This window comes from Natator depressus, chromosome 3 (genome assembly GCF_965152275.1).
Source record: "Natator depressus isolate rNatDep1 chromosome 3, rNatDep2.hap1, whole genome shotgun sequence".
Lineage (NCBI taxonomy): Eukaryota > Metazoa > Chordata > Testudines > Cheloniidae > Natator > Natator depressus.
The window spans coordinates 197475464-197497687 of NC_134236.1; the positions used below are offsets into that span (position 1 = coordinate 197475464).

General features: G+C 40.9%; 1 protein-coding gene across 12 annotated transcripts in view; it reads left to right on the plus strand.

Annotated features, from left to right (window-relative positions):
• Positions 1-22224, plus strand: part of SEL1L2 (SEL1L2 adaptor subunit of SYVN1 ubiquitin ligase) — an 89292-nt gene that overhangs the window by 36390 nt on the left and 30678 nt on the right. For 9 of the 12 annotated variants that reach the window (XM_074949624.1, XM_074949625.1, XM_074949627.1 and 6 more), the window contains 6 exons: positions 9778-9837; positions 9955-10014; positions 10113-10194; positions 12318-12472; positions 14416-14484; positions 16025-16102. In XM_074949624.1, the coding sequence (XP_074805725.1) occupies positions 9778-9837; positions 9955-10014; positions 10113-10194; positions 12318-12472; positions 14416-14484; positions 16025-16102 (504 nt within the window). The remainder of the gene's footprint in view (positions 1-9777; positions 9838-9954; positions 10015-10112; positions 10195-12317; positions 12473-14415; positions 14485-16024; positions 16103-22224) is intronic. The other 3 variants (XM_074949623.1, XM_074949632.1, XM_074949626.1) reach the window with 3 other exon arrangements.

Consider the following 22224-nt stretch of genomic DNA (forward strand, 5'->3'; position numbering starts at 1 on the left):
GGTTAGAATCCAAATGTAGTTTAGATGTAAAGTCTGTTAGAGTCATTTACTTGCATTTTCCAGGGTATTCCAAATAACTATTGGAAGATCTCTTTCCCACAACTTAAATTTTGCCCTGTTCAAAGTTCAGCAGACTAGAGATGCCGGATCAGACCTGAGGTTTCTCTTTTATAGCTGAAGTGAGCTATTAAGTATTTTGAGAACAGCATGTGACTGAAGTTTCTTCTTTGTTGAGGACACACTGACCCATCACTTTAAAGTTAACGTTCAATTTCCGATGCATACACAGATAATTTACTGGTTTCAGAGTGGTAGCCATGTTAGGAAAGAACGAGGAGTACTTGTGGCACCTTAGAGACTAACAAATTTATATGAGCATAAGCTTTTGTGGGTTAAAGCCCACTTCATCAGATGCATGCAGTGGTCTCATTAAGAGTTGGTATGGCAACCCCCATTTTTTCATGTTCTCTGTGTGTGTGTGTGTGTGTGTATATATATATATATGTCTTCCTACTGTATTTTCCACTGCATGCATCTGATGAAGTGGGCTTTAGCCCACTAAAGCTTATGCTTAAATAAATTTGTTAGTTTCTAAGGTGCCACAAGTACTCCTCGTTCTTTCTACAGATAGTTTAGTAATACTCATTTGCATGTGACAATTAGCCGGTCTTTCATTGTAACAGGGACAGATACACTGAAGATAATATAATTAATATTATTAATTCCCTGCAGTGTCTCACATCTTTGATCTTAAGGTGAACTGAACACAGTCACCTGGATAATGTAAGGCAATTAAGTCATGAAAAGGATTTAGCATCTAAAGCAGGGGTGGGCAATAATTTTCACACTGGGGCCACTCCATGAATTTTGATAAGTCGTCATGGGCCGCACATTTCTACTATATTAATGGAGGGGGTGCGGGTCTGGGAGGGAGTTTGGATGCAGTGGGGAACTCTGGACCATGGGACTTTTAGTGGCCTGGACATTGTGAGGGGGAAGGCAAAGAGCCTGGCAGGCCGGACAGAAATGTTAGACGGGCCCGCAGGCTCTATTTTGCCCACCCCTGATCTAAAAGCTAATTTGGTTACACTGATAAACTTCTAACTGGATATAGGTAAACACAGACAAATACACTTAGCAACTATTCTTTGATTCTTATCTATACAAAAGAATGAGTTGGGGATTGCTAGCCTAATTAACATTTCATTGATACCTATCTATAAGTGGATTGCCTTGATTAAAATTGCAATGCCACTTGGTAAATTGTTATGGGTCATATACCTGTTAGCTGGTTTGCCAGCCCCACAGTTAGAAATACACATCTGACAAGGTGAGATTAAGCCATCTTCTCACTTCTGCTGAGGTGGTAGACCTATTTCTGCGTACATCTTTCCACAAAGGAGTTTTAAAATTGCAAAATTATCCAAGAGAAATGTATTGCTCAAATCCTGAGCAATAAGGCCCCTAGTTTAAAGGAGCCATCATAACAGTCAGCTGTCTGTGGCCATTGACATAGTCACACTTGGATACCTCACTCCTCATTCATCCTGGACTGTCCTCACAGATCAGCTGACACAAGGAAGTGACAAAGCTGGCGCTCCAATGATTAAAAAAAACTTGCTCAGAGTGATCAGGTTTTTTGAATTTCTGTGCTGTGGCAATTGTTGAATGAAAGTGTTTACCGTTATGAAGTGTAAGTAGTCTGATTAATTACAACCGCTTCAGCATGGTAATAAAGTCAAATGTTTTGTTTGCTGTGAGTAACTCTTCACTTAATTCTCAGGTAAGATGAATGGTGGTAGAGCAGAGGACACGCTGCCCAGTCATGCTTAATCCAGAGGTGGTTAGTCCCTGGCCCAAGTAGTGACTGTTGTAAATTAATTGTTTTGCCAATCATGTCTTGAACCTCCCATTTTAGGGAAGGTCATATAAAAGATCATAATAAATCAACTCCCACTACACATAATCTATCACTATTCTTGCTCCCTACCAGTCTGGGCATGCAAGTGAAACTATTGATATCAAAGTTTGTCCTTTTGAAAACAATTTTAATAATCCATGAGCAATTTTTGACCATTGTCAATTAAATATTGTTGATACACCCGTAGGCTCTTGCAAAAGTGGACAGAGTAGCTCTTCTGTGGAGTCACTCCTTCAATTCAGAGAAATCCTATGGAGTATTATTGTGGAGTTGCTCATCCTCTGTGAAGGACCGTACCTTAATGTCCTTCAGGGTTCCATCTTGTCACCACTGCTGAACTATGTTTATATTCCATACAAATAAACTATGACAAATTTCATCCTAGAAATTGAAAGTTTCAGAAGGATACACTATCAGCAGTTGAAAACAAGGGTGAGAATGGAAATTGTACCTACATATTTGTTGTTGCTCTCACTGCACTGATACCACATTCTTACTCTTTCATTTTCTGACACAAAGATGAATGGAAATAAACTGGCTGCTATGCAAGCCAAGAATGACACTGGCTGGCAAGAGGAATCAATAAGTATAATAGTCTTCGCATTGTATATTGATGGGGTATTCTCAACTTTCACCAGAATAATAGGCAGCCTCAAGGTCCTATTAAATCCAATGATACTCCTGAATTCCAAGATAGGCGCAATGATCTGTTATGCCTTTCACCATCTGTGGCACACTACAAAAGATCTCAGCTGCCTCTCACTGTACACAGTATCACAGCAGTTAAGGTCATCTGAAAGTGCTTGCTGTCAGAACCTCAGTTTGAACACCCACAGTCAGCTCCTGTGCTGTTCCTCCCTGCAGGTGCAATACTGAAGGAAAAACCCAAAGTGAGCATGACTTTAAGCCATGTTTGCACCCTCTGAATTCAGGGCTTCTGTGGGAGCCAAAATGCCCCTCTTTGCATAACCCAGGAAGCCTTGGGAGCAACTAAGAATTACAGCAGCCTCCCTACTACTGCAATGGCTTGTGGTACAAGCCAAAATGGCTGTAGCAGCATGTGCTGTTCCCCCACCCTTTCCCATCTTGCTCAGTTCCCACCAGAGCTTCCTCTATCCTGGAATTTGTAGAGGAACTAGTGATATATAGGGGCAAGAGTGAGGAACAGAATCCCCTCCCTCCCCCCAAAGGGCCAGCAGTAGTAGTGTTAGTTGAAAGCCTCCACCTTTGAATTTGGCTCCTCTTGGGAAAACCAGACTCTAGAGATCATCAGGATGAAATTCAAGATCCATTCATGTTAACATTTTATTGTCTTTTGTTTGTTGAATTTCCTTCATTAGTGCCTAATTTCCATGGTGACAGACTCTACAAAAGAGAACCAAATATTCTGAAACACATTAAATAATTTATCATTTCACCACAATATTCAATCTAAGTAAGTGCTGTTCTGCAGGCACTGGCTCACAATAGCATTAGTGCTTAAATCCAGTAAATCCTATTAAAATAATTGATGGATCCATAAATGGTATCAGAGCAAAATATAGCTACAATTTAAAGTATGATGTTTTACTGTCTTGGACCAGTGCTATAGTCTAGCACTGTAAGTGGCTAAGGTCCCATAGCTCTTCCATTTATTTATTTAAGGAGAGAATTAAGTCATAGAACTGATTTTATAGATTAAGAGATTCCAAGGCCAGGGTATCTAATGGAAAACACCTGGGACAACCTTAGAGTAATCAGATTACATTAATGGCTATAAACCAGTCCAAAAGAATCATCACCAGCACTGCACTGTGGAAGCACTAGGTGAAGGGAGATCTGTAAACTACCGCTAAGTCCTTCCTTATGTCATCCTGTGACTCATACATTAGATGGACATATTCTATTTGATCCTGTTTTAATCCACAATCGAACACACACAACACTTACACAAATGCATAACTATGAACATACTTAAGTACTTTACTGAATCAAGACCTTAGAGCAAGTAACCTGCTATGTCTCACATTGGATATAAAAAAATCACAGCCACTCCTTCACAGTCCCTTCTCAGAGTTCATGCTGAACTAAATATCTCGTAGAAATCAGCTGGGCCAGTTACTCATGGTGAAGCTTCATCCAGCCATATGTCAGTTATCGATGCTATGCCAGAGTTCTCATCCCTGATTAAATCATGGCTGATGGTAAAATTTATTAGCCACTGACCATACACTAAACAGCATAATTCAACACCAAACTTGCTTGGAGGATATGGGGGAGTATCATGCTGAATTGTGAATTTCTTGGGTCCTCTGTTTCTGTCGAAGACAAATTTTATAATAGTTAATTAGTGCCTGTTTATATGGAGATTATTCTAATGGCATCTTTGCAAATCAGATTTTAAAAGTTTTGGTGCGGGGACAGATCTGTCCGTGCAGGGAGAGCAGAGTATGAGTCACAATCCACCCTGTGGATCTGAGAAGAGCGTTTTGTCTAAATTTAACAGGTAACCATTGAATGTTTGCAGTAAGTCTGCTAAAATATTTTAACTATATAGTGAAAAAATATGTATCATTTGCAGTAATTGATTTTAATATAAAACTACTTTACTCTCTCTCCCCCTCAACTCTCTCTTTCTCTCTCTCTCTCACACCTACTCACCCATACATCCATCCACCCACCCACCCACCCACCCACACTGGACATAGTTCTCAGCTGCCCTCCAGTTTTTACTTTTTTAGATATCCCATCTCTCCCAAAGTCATCATGTCTTAGAAGTACCCTTCTGGCTAGTGAAAGCTGAATCTGAAACATCCTGGAGACTGTCAAAGCCATTCTGGAAATGAGTTGTCAAGGTTCCTTCCCCACTCTGAACTCTAGGGTACAGATGTGGAGACCCGCGTGAAAGACCCCCTAAGCTTATTTCTACCAGCTTAGGTTAAAACTTTCCCAAGGCACAAAGTCTTTGCCCTTGGATTAGGTAAAACGCTGCCAGCACCAAGTGTTTTAGACAAAGAACAGGGAAAGTACAACTTGGAGTCCTGTTCCCCCAAAATATTCCCCCAAGCCCTACACCCCATTTCCTGGGGAAGGCTTGATAATAATATCCTCACGAATTGGTACAGGTGAACACAGACCCAAACCCTTGGATTTTAAGAACAATTTAAAATCAATCAGGTTCTTAAAAGAAGAATTTTATTGAAAGAAAAGGTAAAAGAATCACCTCTGTAAAATCACGATGGTAAATACTTTACAGGGTAATCAAATTCAAAACACAGAGAATCCCTCTAGGCAAAACCTTAAGTTACAAAAAAGACACAAAAACAGGAATATACATTCCCTCCAGCACAGCAAATTTTACAAGCCATTAAACAAAGAAAACCTAATTCATTTTCTAGCTAGATTACTTACTAACTTTACAGGAGTTGGAGAACTTGCATCCTTGATCTGTTCCTGGCAAAGGTGTCACACAGAGAGACAAAAACCCTTTGTCCCCCCCCAACTCCAGATTTGAAAGTATCTTGTCCCCTCATTGGTCATTTTTGGTCAGGTGCCAGCGAGGTAACCTTAGCTTCTTAACCCTTTACAGGTGAAAGGGTTTTGCCTCTGGCCAGGAGGGATTTATAGCACTGTATACAGAAAGGTGGTTACCCTTCCCTTTATATTTATGACATGAGCATTCACTGTAGAGCAGAGATAATCAATAGGTGGACCGCACGCCAAATCTGGACCTCCAGATGCTTTTGAACAGACCCCCAAAAATTTGTATTTACTTATTATTAGTATCATTATTGTTGTTATTTTTTATTATTTTCTCTGAAATCTGGACCTTGATTATACCTTGACCAAGAACTTTGGACTTTGACAAAAAATAATTGACTGCCCCTGAATCATAGAATCATAGAATATCAGGGTTGGAAGGGACCCCAGAAGGTCATCTAGTCCAACCCCCTGCTCGAAGCAGGACCAATTCCCAGTTAAATCATCCCAGCCAGGGCTTTGTCAAGCCTGACCTTAAAAACCTCTAAGGAAGGAGATTCTACCACCTCCCTAGGTAACGCATTCCAGTGTTTCACCACCCTCTTAGTGAAAAAGTTTTTCCTAATATCCAATCTAAACCTCCCCCATTGCAACTTGAGACCATTACTCCTCGTTCTGTCATCTGCTACCATTGAGAACAGTCTAGAGCCATCCTCTTTGGAACCCCCTTTCAGGTAGTTGAAAGCAGCTATCAAATCCCCCCTCATTCTTCTCTTCTGCAGACTAAACAATCCCAGCTCCCTCAGCCTCTCTTCATAAGTCATGTGCTCTAGACCCCTAATCATTTTTGTTGCCCTTCGCTGGACTCTCTCCAATTTATCTCTCCTCTCTCTCCTGCTCATAGAGTGAAGCAAGGCACTCCCTTTCTCTGGGCACTAATCATACTGCCTCTCATTGTTCCAGCCTGAGGTGACTTGGTCACAGTAACAATTTGAAATTTCCTAAATTATCCATATGACTTGTCATTAATCACTAATGTAAACATGTAACACTTTTAAAAATTCTTTTTTGAGTTAGAATGTCAGGAAGCAAAAATAATTTAAAGAACCCAATTACATATTTTCCTAGTTCAAATGCACAAGATAATTTTATTCTCAAAATGTACAGAAATGAAATTGATCTTGGGCTGAAAGCATGTATGCCATGTTTTAGTCCCCATCACAAAAATTTTACAGCCAAGGGACTGAGACACAATTGGAGGTTAAAGTGGAAACCATGACATTGCATTAAGTATAATAATCACAATCACATTTTAAATATAAGAGGGTGTTAGAATTGAAATATTTAATGTATAAACATGAATTACTGCAGGTAGAGTTAAGTCATTTGAAAATAGAACTAGCATTTCTCCAAAGGTATATGTCTGCTGCAGAGTTACACTATGTAGTCCCAGGTTGTCTTGTGTGCTCATGATCTTGGGAGTTGATTAACTAGGATAAATCGTAAAACTCAAGATTCCTTTTAAAAAAGAAGTCTGTGCACGTGCTTCAAGGTGTGTATACACATAGCTTATCTGCCAGCTTCTTTTCTCCCATAGGGTGAATATACATTCTGACTCTACACTGTTTGCATCATCTCTCACATTTAGAGCTTTATAAGGGCACTGTTTGTCTCTATGTCTGAAATTGTTTATTCATAATGTTCCCATTTTTATTTTAATGTAAACTTTGCCGTTTTGGTGCGGGGAAAAATTTGAGTGTGCCAGGTTACAACACCCCTCACTCAAATTTGGCCCGGCCTCCTCTCCATCTGTTGTGACACTGCGAATGAGTGAGGTTGTGACCTGGTGCACAGGATCACAATGCCACTCAAGTTTGCAGCAACTATAAAAAGTTGTGGTTTGTGTTAAAAGATGCAGTTTCCACAACAAAATCACAGCGCATGAGTTTCTTCCAGCCTTACCCATGAAACATCTGTTTCATTGGATACTCATTGCTGGATCTATGACTCTTTAAAGGACTGATCCAAAGCTCAGTTCAGTCAATGGGATCATTTGAACTGGTCTAGAATTAGTGGCAGCCATTTTCAGGGAGTATTTAAATGCAACTCTTCATGGGAACTGAAGTTATTCAGAATGGGAGAACAGAGGTGTCAGTCTGTCATTTGGCCCGATAGTGTGGCTCACTTGTGAGATCATATTAAATGAAAACATTTGGTCTTTCACTATGTGAACTTTTTTACTGGGTCAGACATTGCACATTTCAGTATCCACCTGTGTCTGGGCCATTTGTTCAAAAATATCCAAAAATATTCCTAGTTCACTGTCTTATTTTCAGAGAAGCATCTTTCTCATCAGAATGAAATATGAAGATTTACTAAGCTCATTCAATTTTGGCTTTGTTGGGTACTGAATTTTGGACCTGAGATATCAAGGTGATAGGAGCCTTGCATGGATGGATAGATTTAATAAATCTGACTTAAGCTAATACTGCTATTTAACAAAAAGATATTCCCACTTCTTCCATCCTGGGGAATGTGTGATCATTGAAGGCTCATTTTTTGGATCCATGATGCATCAGGATCCCAAAGGCTTTTATTATCCCTAGACATTTTTCATCTAAAGGACTTCTAAACATGGAGCACTGTGTGAAGGTAAAAGACTTCAAGTTTTCTTCACATAGGGTCCCAATGCAGTGACCATTACTGTCAGTCGAAAGACTCCCATTGACTTTGGTCCTTAGGTAACATGGTTTCTTAGTCATATTAGGGCCTTGAGACTTTCCCTTCATAAAGAGACATAGACTTGCATCATCCTCACTTCCCAGTCCTACTGTAGTTTGGTCCTTTATGCAGAGGGACAGTGTTCACATAACACCAGGAAACCAAGTTACTGACATGACAGACTACCAGTACCCCAAATCCATGTGTATGGTAATCATTTGTGCAGTCCATGTTCCAGGAAAATGGGCATAGATTTTCCCTCGTGGACTTTTTCTCCTTTTATTGCATGGCTTTAAAAACACCATTTGTCACAGCCAAACCCATTGTTCCCCACTGTTTAAAAGTTATTTAACATAATGGCTTTCCTGTTAGCCCTCAATAGCAGGAATTCTCAACCTTTTTTTCCTTCTGAGGACCCCCTAACATGCTATAAAAACTCCATGGCCCACCTATGTCACAATAGCAGGCTTTCTGCATATAAAAGCCAGGGCCAGCATTAGGGGGTAGCAAGCAGGGCAATTGCGTGGGGCCTCATGCCACAGGAACTGCCGCAAAGCTACATTGCTCAGGCTTCGGCTTCAGCCTCGGATGGCGGGGCACAGGCTTGGGCTTCAACCCTATGTGGCAGGGCTTCAGCTTTCTGCCCTGGGCCCTGCTGGCCCTGCTTGGCAGCCCCCCTGAAACCTGCTTGTGGCCTCCCAGGAGGCCTCGGACTCCTGGTTGAGAACTAGTGCTCTATAGGCTCAGGACCTGGATATTTTGAAGCCCAGGGAGAAACCCATCTCCTTAGTGAAGCTAGTGAAATTAAAAGTTATTGTATCCACTAGACCACGTAAAGTACCCTATAATGCTGTGTCTTCTGAATCCTCTGCCCAGATAGACCACTCCAGTCTCTCACAGAAACCTGTTTTTTAACTAATCTATTAAAGTTTCAAAGGAATAAGAGGCATTTCCTATCATGTTACAGTAGATGAATTGGTGTACAAAGTAGAGCTAGTCATGACATGATTTCTTTGCCCCACTGCAAAAAATTAAGTTTTTCCCTCCAGTTTTGTCCATTTTTTATGGAAATTTTTGGATTTTCATTAGAAAACTGAAAAATTTATTTTTTCAACAAAATCCAAATATTGAACATTTCAAAAATGAATTTTTTCACATAGAATTTGTTTAGTCAAAACCAATTTTTTTGTCTAAAAATTTTCAACCAGTGCTAGTCAGAATTGATTTGAGCCGGTGCTACTTACTGCACCATAAACCCTGAAACAAGGTTTCGGTACTTCAGTTTAGGTCATGGCTCCTAACAAACAAAATGATACAACCTTATTGAAGGAAACTGTCTCTGTTAGTTCAACTAGACAAGTTTCAAAATAATAACCAATATAGTTTTCTTTAGTTTTTAACAGTTATCTAAGATTAATCTTATCTTGAGTCATGCTTCACACAAACCTAACCTGCTCACCTGGCTGGTAACAAAAAAAGGGAAATACCATAGCAAGTAACTAAATGAATACTTCATAACCCCAGTTAGAAGAGTTTTAACTCTTAAAAGCCCCTCACAAATCAGAAAAGAAATTACATACGATAAAATAAAACAGGCAGGATCTGTTTCAACTTGTATAAACAAAATGAATGACCACACATAAATAAATGTACTGACATGTGCTTTTATTTTGGAGCTGCAGGCTTTAGGATTTATGTTTTCATATGGCATAGGAATGGAGTATAATCAAGCCAAGGTAAGAAAAATAAAAAGTGATATGCTAGTCTTTTAAAAATTAAAGAAAAGACTTACCAAAAATACTACTGGTTTTGTTTCTTCATTCCTTGTATAATTTTTTGTTTCTATGTTTTAGGCAATTGTTTATTACACATTTGGAAGTCTTGGAGGAAATTTGATATCCCAGATGATTTTGGTTTGTAAATTATATATTTGGCAGCTCTATTTCTTGTTCTCTGTATAATAATCCAAAGGTTAAAGAATAAGAAAAATATCTGTTATTTATTATATTAGGGATACCGTTACTGGGTCGGAATCAATGTTCCAAGAAATTGTGAAGCAGCACTAACTAATTACAGGAAAGTGGCATATTTCAGTAAGCAATCCACATGTTATTACTATTGTCATACCTCATTTTAGAACAAATGAAAAATAATATGTGAAATGAAGAAAATTATTTCTCATTCATAACTGGTAATATATATATATATTGCACCAGATTCTGCTCTCAGGTGCATAGATGCAGCTTTCATTAAGATCTACAGGAGCTGTGCACATATATCTAATGGTAGAGTTTAAGCTATGTAGTATTGCAATCTCATGAGTTCCATTAATATTCTGTATTTTCAGATAGTCATTACAATAAGATTTTGGAAACGTGGTAGGGACATCATAGTTAAAGTTCTAAGACAATTTCCATTAGAAGCCTGATTTTGGCATCCCCATCTTCACAAGAGGAAGTGAATCTAGACACACCCTGGACATCATTGGCTATGCCACTTTCCAGCCAGTGCCACCAGTTTAAGGGGCTGAGCACAATCTCTGATGGCATGAGGGAGGCTGCATCTACTTTGTATCACTGCAAACTTATACCTCAGACAAATTTCTACTGGGTACCCATGGCCTAATCATGGAAACTAATCTGACACTGGAACTTTAGAAGCTCCACAACTATGGTAGCCTCAAATGTGGTTCTCCCAAACCACATTCAAGCTTATAAACCCAAAGAGAACCACATTTAAGGCTCCATAGACGTTTTAAACCAAGCCAACATAGCCATAGCTCATGACACCTATATTTCTTCACTGAAGTTAGAGGCAAAACCTGTTCAGCCATTTGAGTTATAAGCTTGCCCAAACACATTCCTCTTTATAACTGAACATGTCCCACATCAACTGGATGTAGGTTTTATCATACACTTTAAAGCCATATATTGTTATTTATATAACAGAGATGACTGAGTTTCTTGTGGGAACTAGTGAAGCTCTCCAGTGTACTGGTGGAGGGAGGGCAGAGATAAAGGGCAAAGTTAACACTGATGTTAAAATGTTCACTGCATGTTTATTGAACTCCCAACATTTCACTGATGTTTGTTAAATTATAATGCTGTTAATTTTTTAAAAGTCACATTCTCAACTTTAACTTTAATTTGTCTGGGTAAAGATATTCTTCTCTTTGAATTATAAAGCGACCTTCACATAATATTTTATAAGAAAAATGGAAAACCAACATTTCATATATACCAAATTAAAGTATCTTGTATTATTAATTTCCATGCTATCTTTCCCATTGATCAATTTTACTCTTAATGCAACATATATAAAATGTCATTTATTGCTATCCTCTTACCAAGAATTATTGACCTTAATATACAAGTTATGAAAGTAATTCTTATATCTTACTTCTAGTTCCTCAAATACATACACATCATCTTTATGGAAGTTGCATAAATGCAGCAATAACCAGTACATTGCTGGCAGGAATGAATGTGATTTTGATAAACATGGTTACCATTTCTCAGGTCAGCCCATACTGGCCTTCCATCTACATGACATAATGAGCAGATGCACCAATGAAACTGTGAAGTTTCTAATGCAAGTATAGGCACTGTTCCTTCTTCCAAGTTCCTCGCTTTTGTTCTGCTTCACATAAAACAAGTAGCAGAAGTTTCTTCATTTGCTCCTCACTGTCTACAGTTGTCCATTTTTAGTTCTCAACTTGTTAGTTGAAATCCAGTCCTACATTAAGTGTTGTAGCTGTTATGAGAATTTGTCATTAGCCCTTTTAAGTGTCTTTTCAATTTGCTAATCCAATAGTCTGCTATTCATGTTTCCTCCATTGCCCCTGCTACATAAGATCTAGATGGCAGGGGCAGATACCATCATTTTTCCTGAATTCAGCACTGTGTAAACAATGCTAGAACCAAACAACAATATCTAAAAAGAGAAAATATACCCCTAGTGGCCTGTCCAGTGCTATTGCGTTATTTCCATAAGTGAGCAGTACCCTTCTGAACAGTATGACAATTACTAAAAAAAGAAAAAAGTGTAGTACTGAATGTTATACCTGGTACATCTTTTGACTTTATTTGGGTAACCATTTTTTTGCATAATTTCATGAAACTCTATGTAGTGTACCATCCACATTAATAATCTCTAAATTGCTAAATATAATACCACTGTTCTATGTCAACTCTTGTCTTGTCATTTTTATTAACAGTTGCTGATAAATTAGAAAAAAATGAAGAAATGCCAGTAGAAAAAGTGAGACTGATGGAAAAATCAGAAAATCTGAGTTCTAACAATGACTTCTTAGATTGGGATGTACACCAATACTATAAGTTTTTGGCTGAAAGAGGAGACACACAGATACAGGTAGTGTATAAAGCTAAGATACTTTTTTCTGGAAAAAATGTTGACTTCTGGGGACAGGACAGCATTCATGAACTACAAATGTTTTGTCATATTGGGCCTTATCCTGCAGCGCTGCAGTCAACGGGAACAAGATTTCGGCACCCAGGGGACATGGGTACAGGAGACTCCTTGGTATGGGGGAATCCCTACATGGCACATAACCTTCATTTCAATTGGACTCCATGCAGACACAAAGGTCTGCTCATATGGATCTGATTGCAGGATTAGGGCATTAAAAGCCAGCTCTTTAGGCAGGAACCATGTGTTTGTGCAGTGTGTAGTATAGTGAAGTAATAATTTTATTAGGTTATGCCAAAACCATTACAATATTTATTTCATTGTATGAAAGCTTTCAAGATATACTACTTGTTCAGAAGTCAGTAATAAAGTACTTTCAATACTTTTATTTTCTGCCCAATGGGAATTTACGGTATTTTTTCTGGGATTTCAGAAAGACAAAGAATATTGCTGAAATAAAATTTGAATAATTATTTCTAGGTATTTCTTGGACAATTACATCTTGCAGGAAGGAAGGGACTAGAGAAAGATCATTCTGTAGGTATATTTAAATAAGAGCTGAGGATTTAAATCTTGCAACACTAGTGTTCACTACCGCCAGTTTATTTGCATATATGAATATTCTGTAGTAAACGAAAGTCATTTAACTTCATTGATTCTGTACAATTAAGAACCCCATTATACACTAAAAAAGACTTTTTTCTGCAGAGTTTCAGCTAGCATGGTTATGAAGGTGGGTGGGCTCAGAATAAATATCTGGGCTCCATAATTAGCTCAGTACCCAAAAGCAGCCAAAAAAGTTTTAGTGCAAGATAAGTTTTAAACATTTACAGCGAATGTATATGAGAGAGAATGAAATTAGAGGCAAGTTTCTTCCCTTTCTAGTCTGTCGGGAGCAGAGCAAATAAGGCAGTTAGTCTCTTCCCTTTCTATTCTTGCTGTCGGAGCAGAAGATCTGACAACTTTTGACTTACTGGATCAGTGCAGCTTTCAGGGTCCTCAAAAATCCAAAGATCTAAGCAGTTCCTTGTGCCTAAGACTGGCCCTGTAAGAAGACATATACTGTAATTCATGTACATATAAAAAGCATGTGATACTTGCATGTGATACTTATGGCTATTAGCCAGGATGGGTAAGGAATGGTGTCCCTAGCCTCTGTTTGTCAGGAGGTGGAGATGGATTGCAGGAGAGAGATCACTTGATCATTACCTGTTAGGTTCACTCCCTCTGGGGCACCTGGCATTGGCCACAGTTGGCAGACAGAATACTGGGGTGGATGGACCTTTGGTTTGACCAAGTATGGCCATTCTTATGTTCTTATACTGATGACAATTTGTGCTTATCTGAGTATTTTCCGACACAAAACTGACATTGATAATTGTGGGAGGGGATGTATTTTAAAGATTAAAATGATATTTCTGAAAGCTAATTCACATTATGGGGAACGCTAAAGTTTTTTTCTTATGGTCACATACACTATAACAAGAATTTGTAAAAATTTGTTCATGTGGCCTCAACACTGTCAATCTGTTCCTGTCTAAGGTCAGACTCTTCTTAGGTAACGGATCTAGATACTCTGTTCTTACCTTTGATTCAGCCACCGCTCATTTATCATACTAAGGCCCTGATTCTGCAAAGGCTAACATGCATTAATAGTCCTATTGAGTGGGACTACACATGGGCATAAAATTATACTTGTGTGTAAGAGTTTGTAGGTTCAGAGCCTAAATGTGTAAAGCTATTTTCAGTGTTGCGTTGTGACATTTTCTGGTCTGTCTAAATCAAGAGGAGGTGTAAAGCTGTGCAAAACATTTGTCTTGGTTGAAATTTACAAAATCACCTTTTTCAGGTGAAAAATTGTAACTTTGTTATTGCTTTTTATTCAGAAAGCTTTCTACTATTTCCTAAAGGCAGCAAAAGCAGGGAATACACATGGTATGGCATTCCTGGGAAAGGTACGTATTACTTTTCATGAGATTAATTTGGTAAATTGCAACAATCAAGGACTAGATAATGGCTAAACCTAAAGTAGCCACCTAGGGGTGCAAGGGTTTTAGGACCTTCCCCTTGCCTCCCCATACAGCCACCCCACATCTTGGCTCAAGATACTGGGGTCAGAGCAGGCTCCACACAACTGCTACTCCCTACCATGAGCAAGTGGGTAGGAAGGGACAGGAGGTGGCAGCATCAAAATTCAGCAGAACTTAGCTAACATATGGGGGGTGGACAAATATTTGACACCTGGTAAGGGGTGTAGCAAATTATCCATTCTCCTCCCCATCCACTTCCCAGAGTGAGGCGGTAGAATCTGGCCTAAGAAATCAGGTATCTAACAACTCAGTGTAGAACAGGGTATATTAGAGTTAGTTACTGTAATGCCAACAAGAAATGCCTACTAATAAAGAGACAGATGACCAAAGACATACATTTCATTTATGACCAAAGCCACCATTGGAAATGTTTGTTGAAATGCTACATAAAGTGAATTACTTATTTCAAACCAGTACTAATTTTATATCTGTATGTAAAGATACAGAGCCAACCTCTGTCTTCACTTGCATTGAGTTCAATGAGATGCCACAGGTAGAACAGAGGACTGACTTAGGTCCACAATACTTATCATGATCAAAATAAAACAGTGGAATAGAACTTTAAAGCAATGTTGTCATATTGGCCAGGTTTGGGGCCCAAAGTACTTTAATATTTGTATCTAGTGGAATACTTATAAAGTTTTGCTATTCTGTCACCAAGTGAAAATAAAAAAATATATAAAAGTAATGGTTCATCACAAAACCAATGTCACTCCCTGTTTATACACTGAACTCTGCTGAAACTTAATAGTGCTGATGAACAAAAAAACCCATTTACATTTCAGCTCTAATAGAAACCCTGGAAGGAAATCAGCATCAGCTAACTATTGAAAGGATAAAACTTGTAGAGAAAAATATATCTTCAAGCTACCTCGGCCAAGATTTTCCAAAGGGAATCATTATTTTGGCTGCCTCCATTTTGGGGTGTCCAATTTGAGATGCCTCATGAGGGCCTAATTTCCACAGGAGGGTGTTGACCACTTTCTGAACTTCATCTCCAAATAAGAATGTCTCAGTTTGGGCACTAAAAAGGAGGCACCCAAAAATCACCAGTCGCTTTTGAAAATCTTGGCCTCAGAAGTTGTTACAAATAACCTAAAGGCTTTTTTAAGAAAACAAGTTACAAACAAGTAATTAACATGATTCTATTAGTGTATACTCAGTATAAATCAATAAAAATTTAGAACATTAAACCAATCAGAAAAAACTCATGAGTGGGAGAGAACTGGCAAAGTTCTGTTCTCAATTATGTCTGTACAATGTCATTGGCTTTATTGGGGATGTACAAGTGGAAGTAGGAGCAGACTTTGTCCTACTGTTTATATTTTTTATGAGAAACTGGATAGGCAGGGATTCATAACACATATCTAAGGAGCAAATATCTCCTTTTCTTTATATTGATCAGATGTTTTTAGAAGGAAGTGTTGCAGTGACACAGAGTAATGCTTCTGCTTTTAAGTACTTCACAATGGCAGCTGAAAAGGTAATATAAGAAAAAGTATCTGTTTTTATACAATATTTTAAGAGTGTATTTGATTTACACCTCAATTAGTGTGTAAATTACAGGAGGAAAGCATGCAGTCCATTTTTTCCATTTAATGGAAATGTTCAGTGTAGATTTTTAAGTCGGTAACTATAGCACACTTCTGAAGCCTATGAAATATAGTCCTATGTTATGAAGTTGGTGAAGTTGAGGGTAATGGAAAAGCTAGCAGAAAAGTTGGAGAAGTAGAAACAGGAGGTAGAACTGTCATTGTTTGTGTGCAAACTAAAGGCCCAATTCTGGAAGGTCCTAATCATCCTCAATTCTCACTAAAGTCCAAGGCATCACAAGAACTCACCAAGTGGTCTCATGTAGAATGGATGACAAGTAGCAGGTGCCCATGAAAACACTATGATCTGTCTGATAGAAACAAGTGGATCCTGCAGTCTAGGAGCAATTTTTATGCCATGTCCTGTTCTGAAAGAGATGCTGGATATTGGCAGAGGACAAGTACTTCTACAACTGAGATAGTACCACCTTCTTAAATGATCTTGCTAAGAAAAGGAAAGTTGGAAATTATTTGGGTAGTTAGCAGAGTTGTTGGCTTTGTCAGGTTTGGCCAGGTTAATGAATTCTTTAGTGACTAATCATTTGCCTTCTTTAGCATGGAATTGCAAAATCCCCTTCATACAATACCACAGCAGCAAAGTAGTGTGTGATCTTGTCATGGTGTGTTGCAGGGCTGCCTCTTCACAAGTGCTCCCGCATGACCTGGAGTGGTTCTGTGGCATCTTGCCTCTGTTTTCCCTTCTCTCAGGACTCCTTAATAAAACTCTAGACAGTCAAGTAGGGTTGCCAACCCTCCTGGATTGTCCGGGAGTCTGATGAAATTGGCATCGATCTACTGGTGACCATTGAAAGCTCAGGGAGATTTTAATAGGTCGCTAAAAGTCCGGTCGACGGTGTAGCGGGAAGTGACCAGCATGTCCAGCTCCTAGGTGCAGAGGCAGCCAGGGGGTCTTTGTGCATTGCCCCCACCCTGACTGCCGACTCCACAGCTCCCATTGGCCAGGAACCACGGACAATGGGAGCTGCGGGGGTGGTGCCTGCAGGCAGGGGCATTGCGTGGAGCCACCTAACTACCCCTGAGCTTAGAAGCCGGACATGCCGGTCGCTTCTGGGAGCTGACCGAGGTAAGCGCCTCCTGGCCAGAGCCCACACACCTTATGACCTAGAATCATAGAATATCAGAGTTGGAAGGGACCTCTGGAGATCATCTAGTCCAACCCCCTGCTCAAAGCAGGACCAATCCCCAACTAAAGCATCCCAGCCAGGCCTTTGTCAAGCCTGACCTTAAAAACTTCTAAGGAAGGAGATTCCACCACCTCCCTAGGTAACGCATTCCAGTGTTTCACCACCCTCCTAGTGAAAAAGTTTTTCCTAATATCCAACCTAAATCTCCCCCACTGCAACTTGAGACCATTACTCCTTGTCCTGTCATCTGCTATCACTGAGAATAGTCTAGATCCATCCTCTTTGGATCCACCTTTCAGGTAGTTAAAAGCAACTATCAAATCCCCCCTCATTCTTCTCTTCCGTAGACTAAACAACCCCAGTTCCCTCAGCCTCTCCTCATAAGTCATGTGTTCCAGACCCCTAATCACTTTTGTTGCCCTTCGCTGGACTCTCTCCAATTTTTCCACATCCTTCTTGTCGTGTGGGTCCCAAAACTGGACACAGTACTCCAGACGAGGCCTCACCAATGTCGAATAGAGGGGAACGATCTCGTCCCTTGATCTGCTGGCAATGCCCCTACTTATACACCCCAAAATGCCATTGGCCTTCTTGGCAACAAGGGCACACTGTTGACTCATATCCAGCCTCTCGTCCACTGTAACCCCTAGATGCTTTTGTGCAGAACTGCTGCCTAGCCATTCGGTCCCTAATCTGTAGCGGTGCATGGGATTCTTCCGTCCTAAGTGCAGGACTCTGCACTTGTCCTTGTTGAACCTCATCAGATTTCTTTTGGCCCAATCCTCCAATTTGTCTAGGTCCCTCTGTATCCTATCCCTACCCTCCAGCGTATCTACCACTCCTCCCAGTTTAGTGTCATCTGCAAACTTGCTGAGGGTGCAATCCACACCATCCTCCAGATCATTAGTGAAGATATTGAAAAAAAACGGCCCCAGGACCGACCCTTGGGGCACTCCGCTAGATACCGGCTGCCAACTAGTCATGGAGCCATTCATCACCACCCACTGAGCCCGACAATCTAGCCAACTTTCTACCCACCTTATAGTCCATTCATCCAGCCCATACTTCCTTAACTTGCTGACAAGAATACTGTGGGAGACCGTGTCAAAAGCTTTGCTAAAGTCAAGGAATAACACGTCCACTGCTTTCCCTTCATCCACAGAACCAGTTATCATAGAAAGCAATTAGATTAGTCAGGCATGACTTTCCCTTGGTGAATCCATGCTGACTGTTCCTGATCACTTTCCTCTTGTCTAAGTGCTTCAGAATTGATTCCTTGAGGACCTGCTCCATGATTTTTCCGGGGACTGAGGTGAGGCTGACTGGCCTGTAGTTCCCAGGATCCTCCTTCTTCCCTTTTTTAAAGATTGGCACTACATTAGCCTTTTTCCAGTCTTCCGGGACTTCCCCTGATCGCCATGAGTTTTCAAAGATAATGGCCAATGGCTCTGCAATCACATCCGCCAATTCCTTTAGCACTCTCGGATGCAACACATCCGGCCCCATGGACTTGTGCATGTCCAGCTTTTCTAAATAGTCCCGAACCACTTCTTTTTTCACAGAGGGCTGGCTACCTCCTCCCCATGCTGTGCTGCCCAGTGCAGTAGTCTGGGAACTGACCTTGTTCGTGAAGACAGAGGCAAAAAAAGCATTGAGTACATTAGCTTTTTCCACATCCTCCGTCACTAGGTTGCCTCCCTCATTCAGTAAGGGGCCCACACTTTCCTTGGCTTTCTTCTTGTTGCCAACATACCTGAAGAAACCCTTCTTGTTACTCTTAACATCTCTCGCTAGCTGCAACTCCAGGTGTGATTTAGCCTTCCTGATTTCACTCCTACATGCCCGAGCAATATTTTTATACTTATCCCTGGTCATTTGTCCAGTCTTCCACTTCTTGTAAGCCTCTTTTTTGTGTTTAAGATCAGCAAGGATTTCACTGGTAAGCCAAGCTGGTCGCCTGCCATATTTACTATTCTTTCTACACATTGGGATGGTTTGTCCCTGTAACCGCAAGAAGGATTCTTTAAAATACAGCCAGCTCTCCTAGACTCCTTTCCCCCTCATGTTATTCTCCCAGGGGATCTTGCCCATCAGTTCCCGGAGGGAGTCAAAGTCTGCTTTTCTGAAGTCCAGGGTCTGTATTCTGCTGTTTTCCTTTCTTCCTTGTGTCAGGATCCTGAATTCGACCATCTCATGGTCACTGCCACCCAGGTTCCCATCCACTTTTGCTTCCCCTATTAATTCTTCCTGGTTTGTGAGCAGCAGGTCAAGAAGAGCTCCGCCCCTAGTTGAAGAGCACCTCCCACACCCCAACCCCCTGCCCCAGGCCTGAGCATCCAGACCCCCTCCAAGAGCACGCACCTTGAACCCCTTCCCACATCCCAACTCCCTACCCCAGTCCTGAGCCCCCTCCTGCACTCCAAACCTCTTGGCCCCAGCCCGGAGCCCACTCCAGCACCCCAAACCCCTCATCCCCAGCCCCACCCCAGAGCCTGCCCCCCAGCCAGAGCCCTCCCTCCCTCCCACACCCCAACCTCCTGCCCCAGCCTGGAGCCCCCTCCCACATCCTGAACCCTCATTTCTGGCTCTACCCCGGAGCCTGCACCCCCAGCTGGAGCCCTCACCCACTCCTGCACTCCAACCCTCTGCCCCAGCCCAGTTAAAGTGAGTGAGGGTGGAGGACAGCAAGCGATGGAGGGAGGTGGGATGGAGTGAGTGAGGGGCGGGGCCTCAAGGAAGGGGCGGGGCAGGAGTAGAGCAAGGGTGTTTGTGTTTGTGTGATTAGAAAGTTGGCAACCCTAGTCTAAAGATATAGCACAAGATTCCCCTTCAGGGTGTCTACTTTATTAAAACCAAAATCAACTGAAAATAAAGTCTCTTCCACCCAGTCCTTAGCTGGGCCCAATTCCTCCTATCTGAGAAATTGTTCTCTCTGTTTCTGTGCTATCTTCTCTTTTCCACAGAGGAATCCCACAGTTTTCCTCAGGGCTGTTTTAATACCAATCGGTTGTAACCTTCCTTAGCTTCCCTCAGCTGACCGCCATTATCTTTTTCTTATTCTTTCCCCATTTGGGAGAGAACAGCAGACAGCCATTCTTCCTGTGCTAGTGTCTCCCTCATCTGCTCACTCAGGGTTCCCTGCAGGTGAGGGAGACACTAGCACAGGAAGAATGGCTGTCTGCTGTATCTGCAGGCATTTGCCAACACCAACCATCAGCCCTCCTCTCTCTCCAGGCCTCTTCCTTATCTACCCCAGACCTGAGTGAATCACCTGACAGCCTCATTCTCCCCACGTAGGGAGGCAAGCTAATTGTTTTACAGGAGGTGGCTGGTCCTGTGTCCCATTAAGGGGCTAGCCACCCTGTGACATGGTCCTATCTCTGGAAGTTTTGGATTTGATCCCAGTGCAGTACAGGAAAAGCATGCTTTAATGACCATGTCTTTTGCCTGTATGAATATTGTAATTTATTTTTCCCATCTTACCTTGTGACAACTCAGTGTATACAGATTATGCTGGAGCACTTCTTCTACCCTTTCCTATGAAACCTATGTGCTGTTTCTTAGCAAAAGTGGCTTCCTTGTTGATTAGGGTAATGTTTGTTAATATGTATGTGATTGCTTTATTTGGTCAGGAGAATGGGATTCCCTAAGCTCATATGTGAAATTTTGAGTCATTCGCCCCAGTCCATCCAAAGGGCATGTATTTTTTGGATTTCTTGTTGATTAATGTGAGAAAGGAATCCAAAATCTCCATCTGGCTACATAGATTCAGCAAATACAAAAATTCAGATCTACCTGCATAAAAAATAGGATCTTATTGAGCTTTTTGATGTTAAATTACGTAGTAAGTTTTAAAATCACAGGGTCATAGAAATTGGAGATGAAAAAGACCTATGCCGTCATCTTATGCATCTTCCTACCAATGCAGAAAAAAAGTGGTTCTGACAGAGCCAACAAATTATGAGTCACTTCATCCTTAACTCACTCCATTGTGCTTAAATGCACATGGGTATATCACATACTGTATTACCAAGATACAAACAAGGCAAATTAAATAGTTGTTGTATCTAATAATCAGTGAATAGAGAAGGAGTGTGTGTACAACTCATATTGCCCTAGAGAACATCAAAGAGAGCTAAGGAAAGAGTCAAGATGAGAAAGCCAAGATGGTGAAAGACTGTTAGCATTTGTCAGTTAGCTTAAATAAGCTTAAATAGCTTAAATACTGGGTGATTGCTTACTTTGGCCAAAACACAATTGTTTCTGCTAAATATTCAAAGAACAAATTAAGATCTTCCAGAGTGAGTAACCAAGAACCAAACACTTGTTGAAATAGAGCATTAAAAAGGGACTTTCAAAATATCTAGTATTGGGCTGGCACCATCTGTGGTGTGAAACTGAAGAAATTTCTGCAATGAAACTGAGGTGGACAATCTCCCTTTTATTTGTGGAGATTTCTCCCTAATCATTATGCTGGGGGGTCTTTGTGCCCCACTGTAGAGCAGAACATGGGTTTGACCCCCCAATGTCTCTTGGGGCTATTCACTCAGAACCTCTCTGTGTGCTAGTGCTCCCCCAACATCTGCTGACAGAACAGCATGAATGGAGATCACTACCACGCTTTTTCAGCAGACAGCTGTTTTCAGATGCCCCACATTACAACAGGGTTTCTAATATGGGGAGCATGGCGTGGAAATAATACAGCCTGAACTCTCTAGAGCCAGTGGAGGAAAAATGTGCACCCACCCCAGTCTGCCTACATCTCCTCCAGACTGACCACCTTCCAGCCCCTTCTTTTTCATGTGAATCCAGACTACAGCTGCGCAGAAAAAGCTAATTCTGTTTCTCAGGGAATTTTTATATTTTGA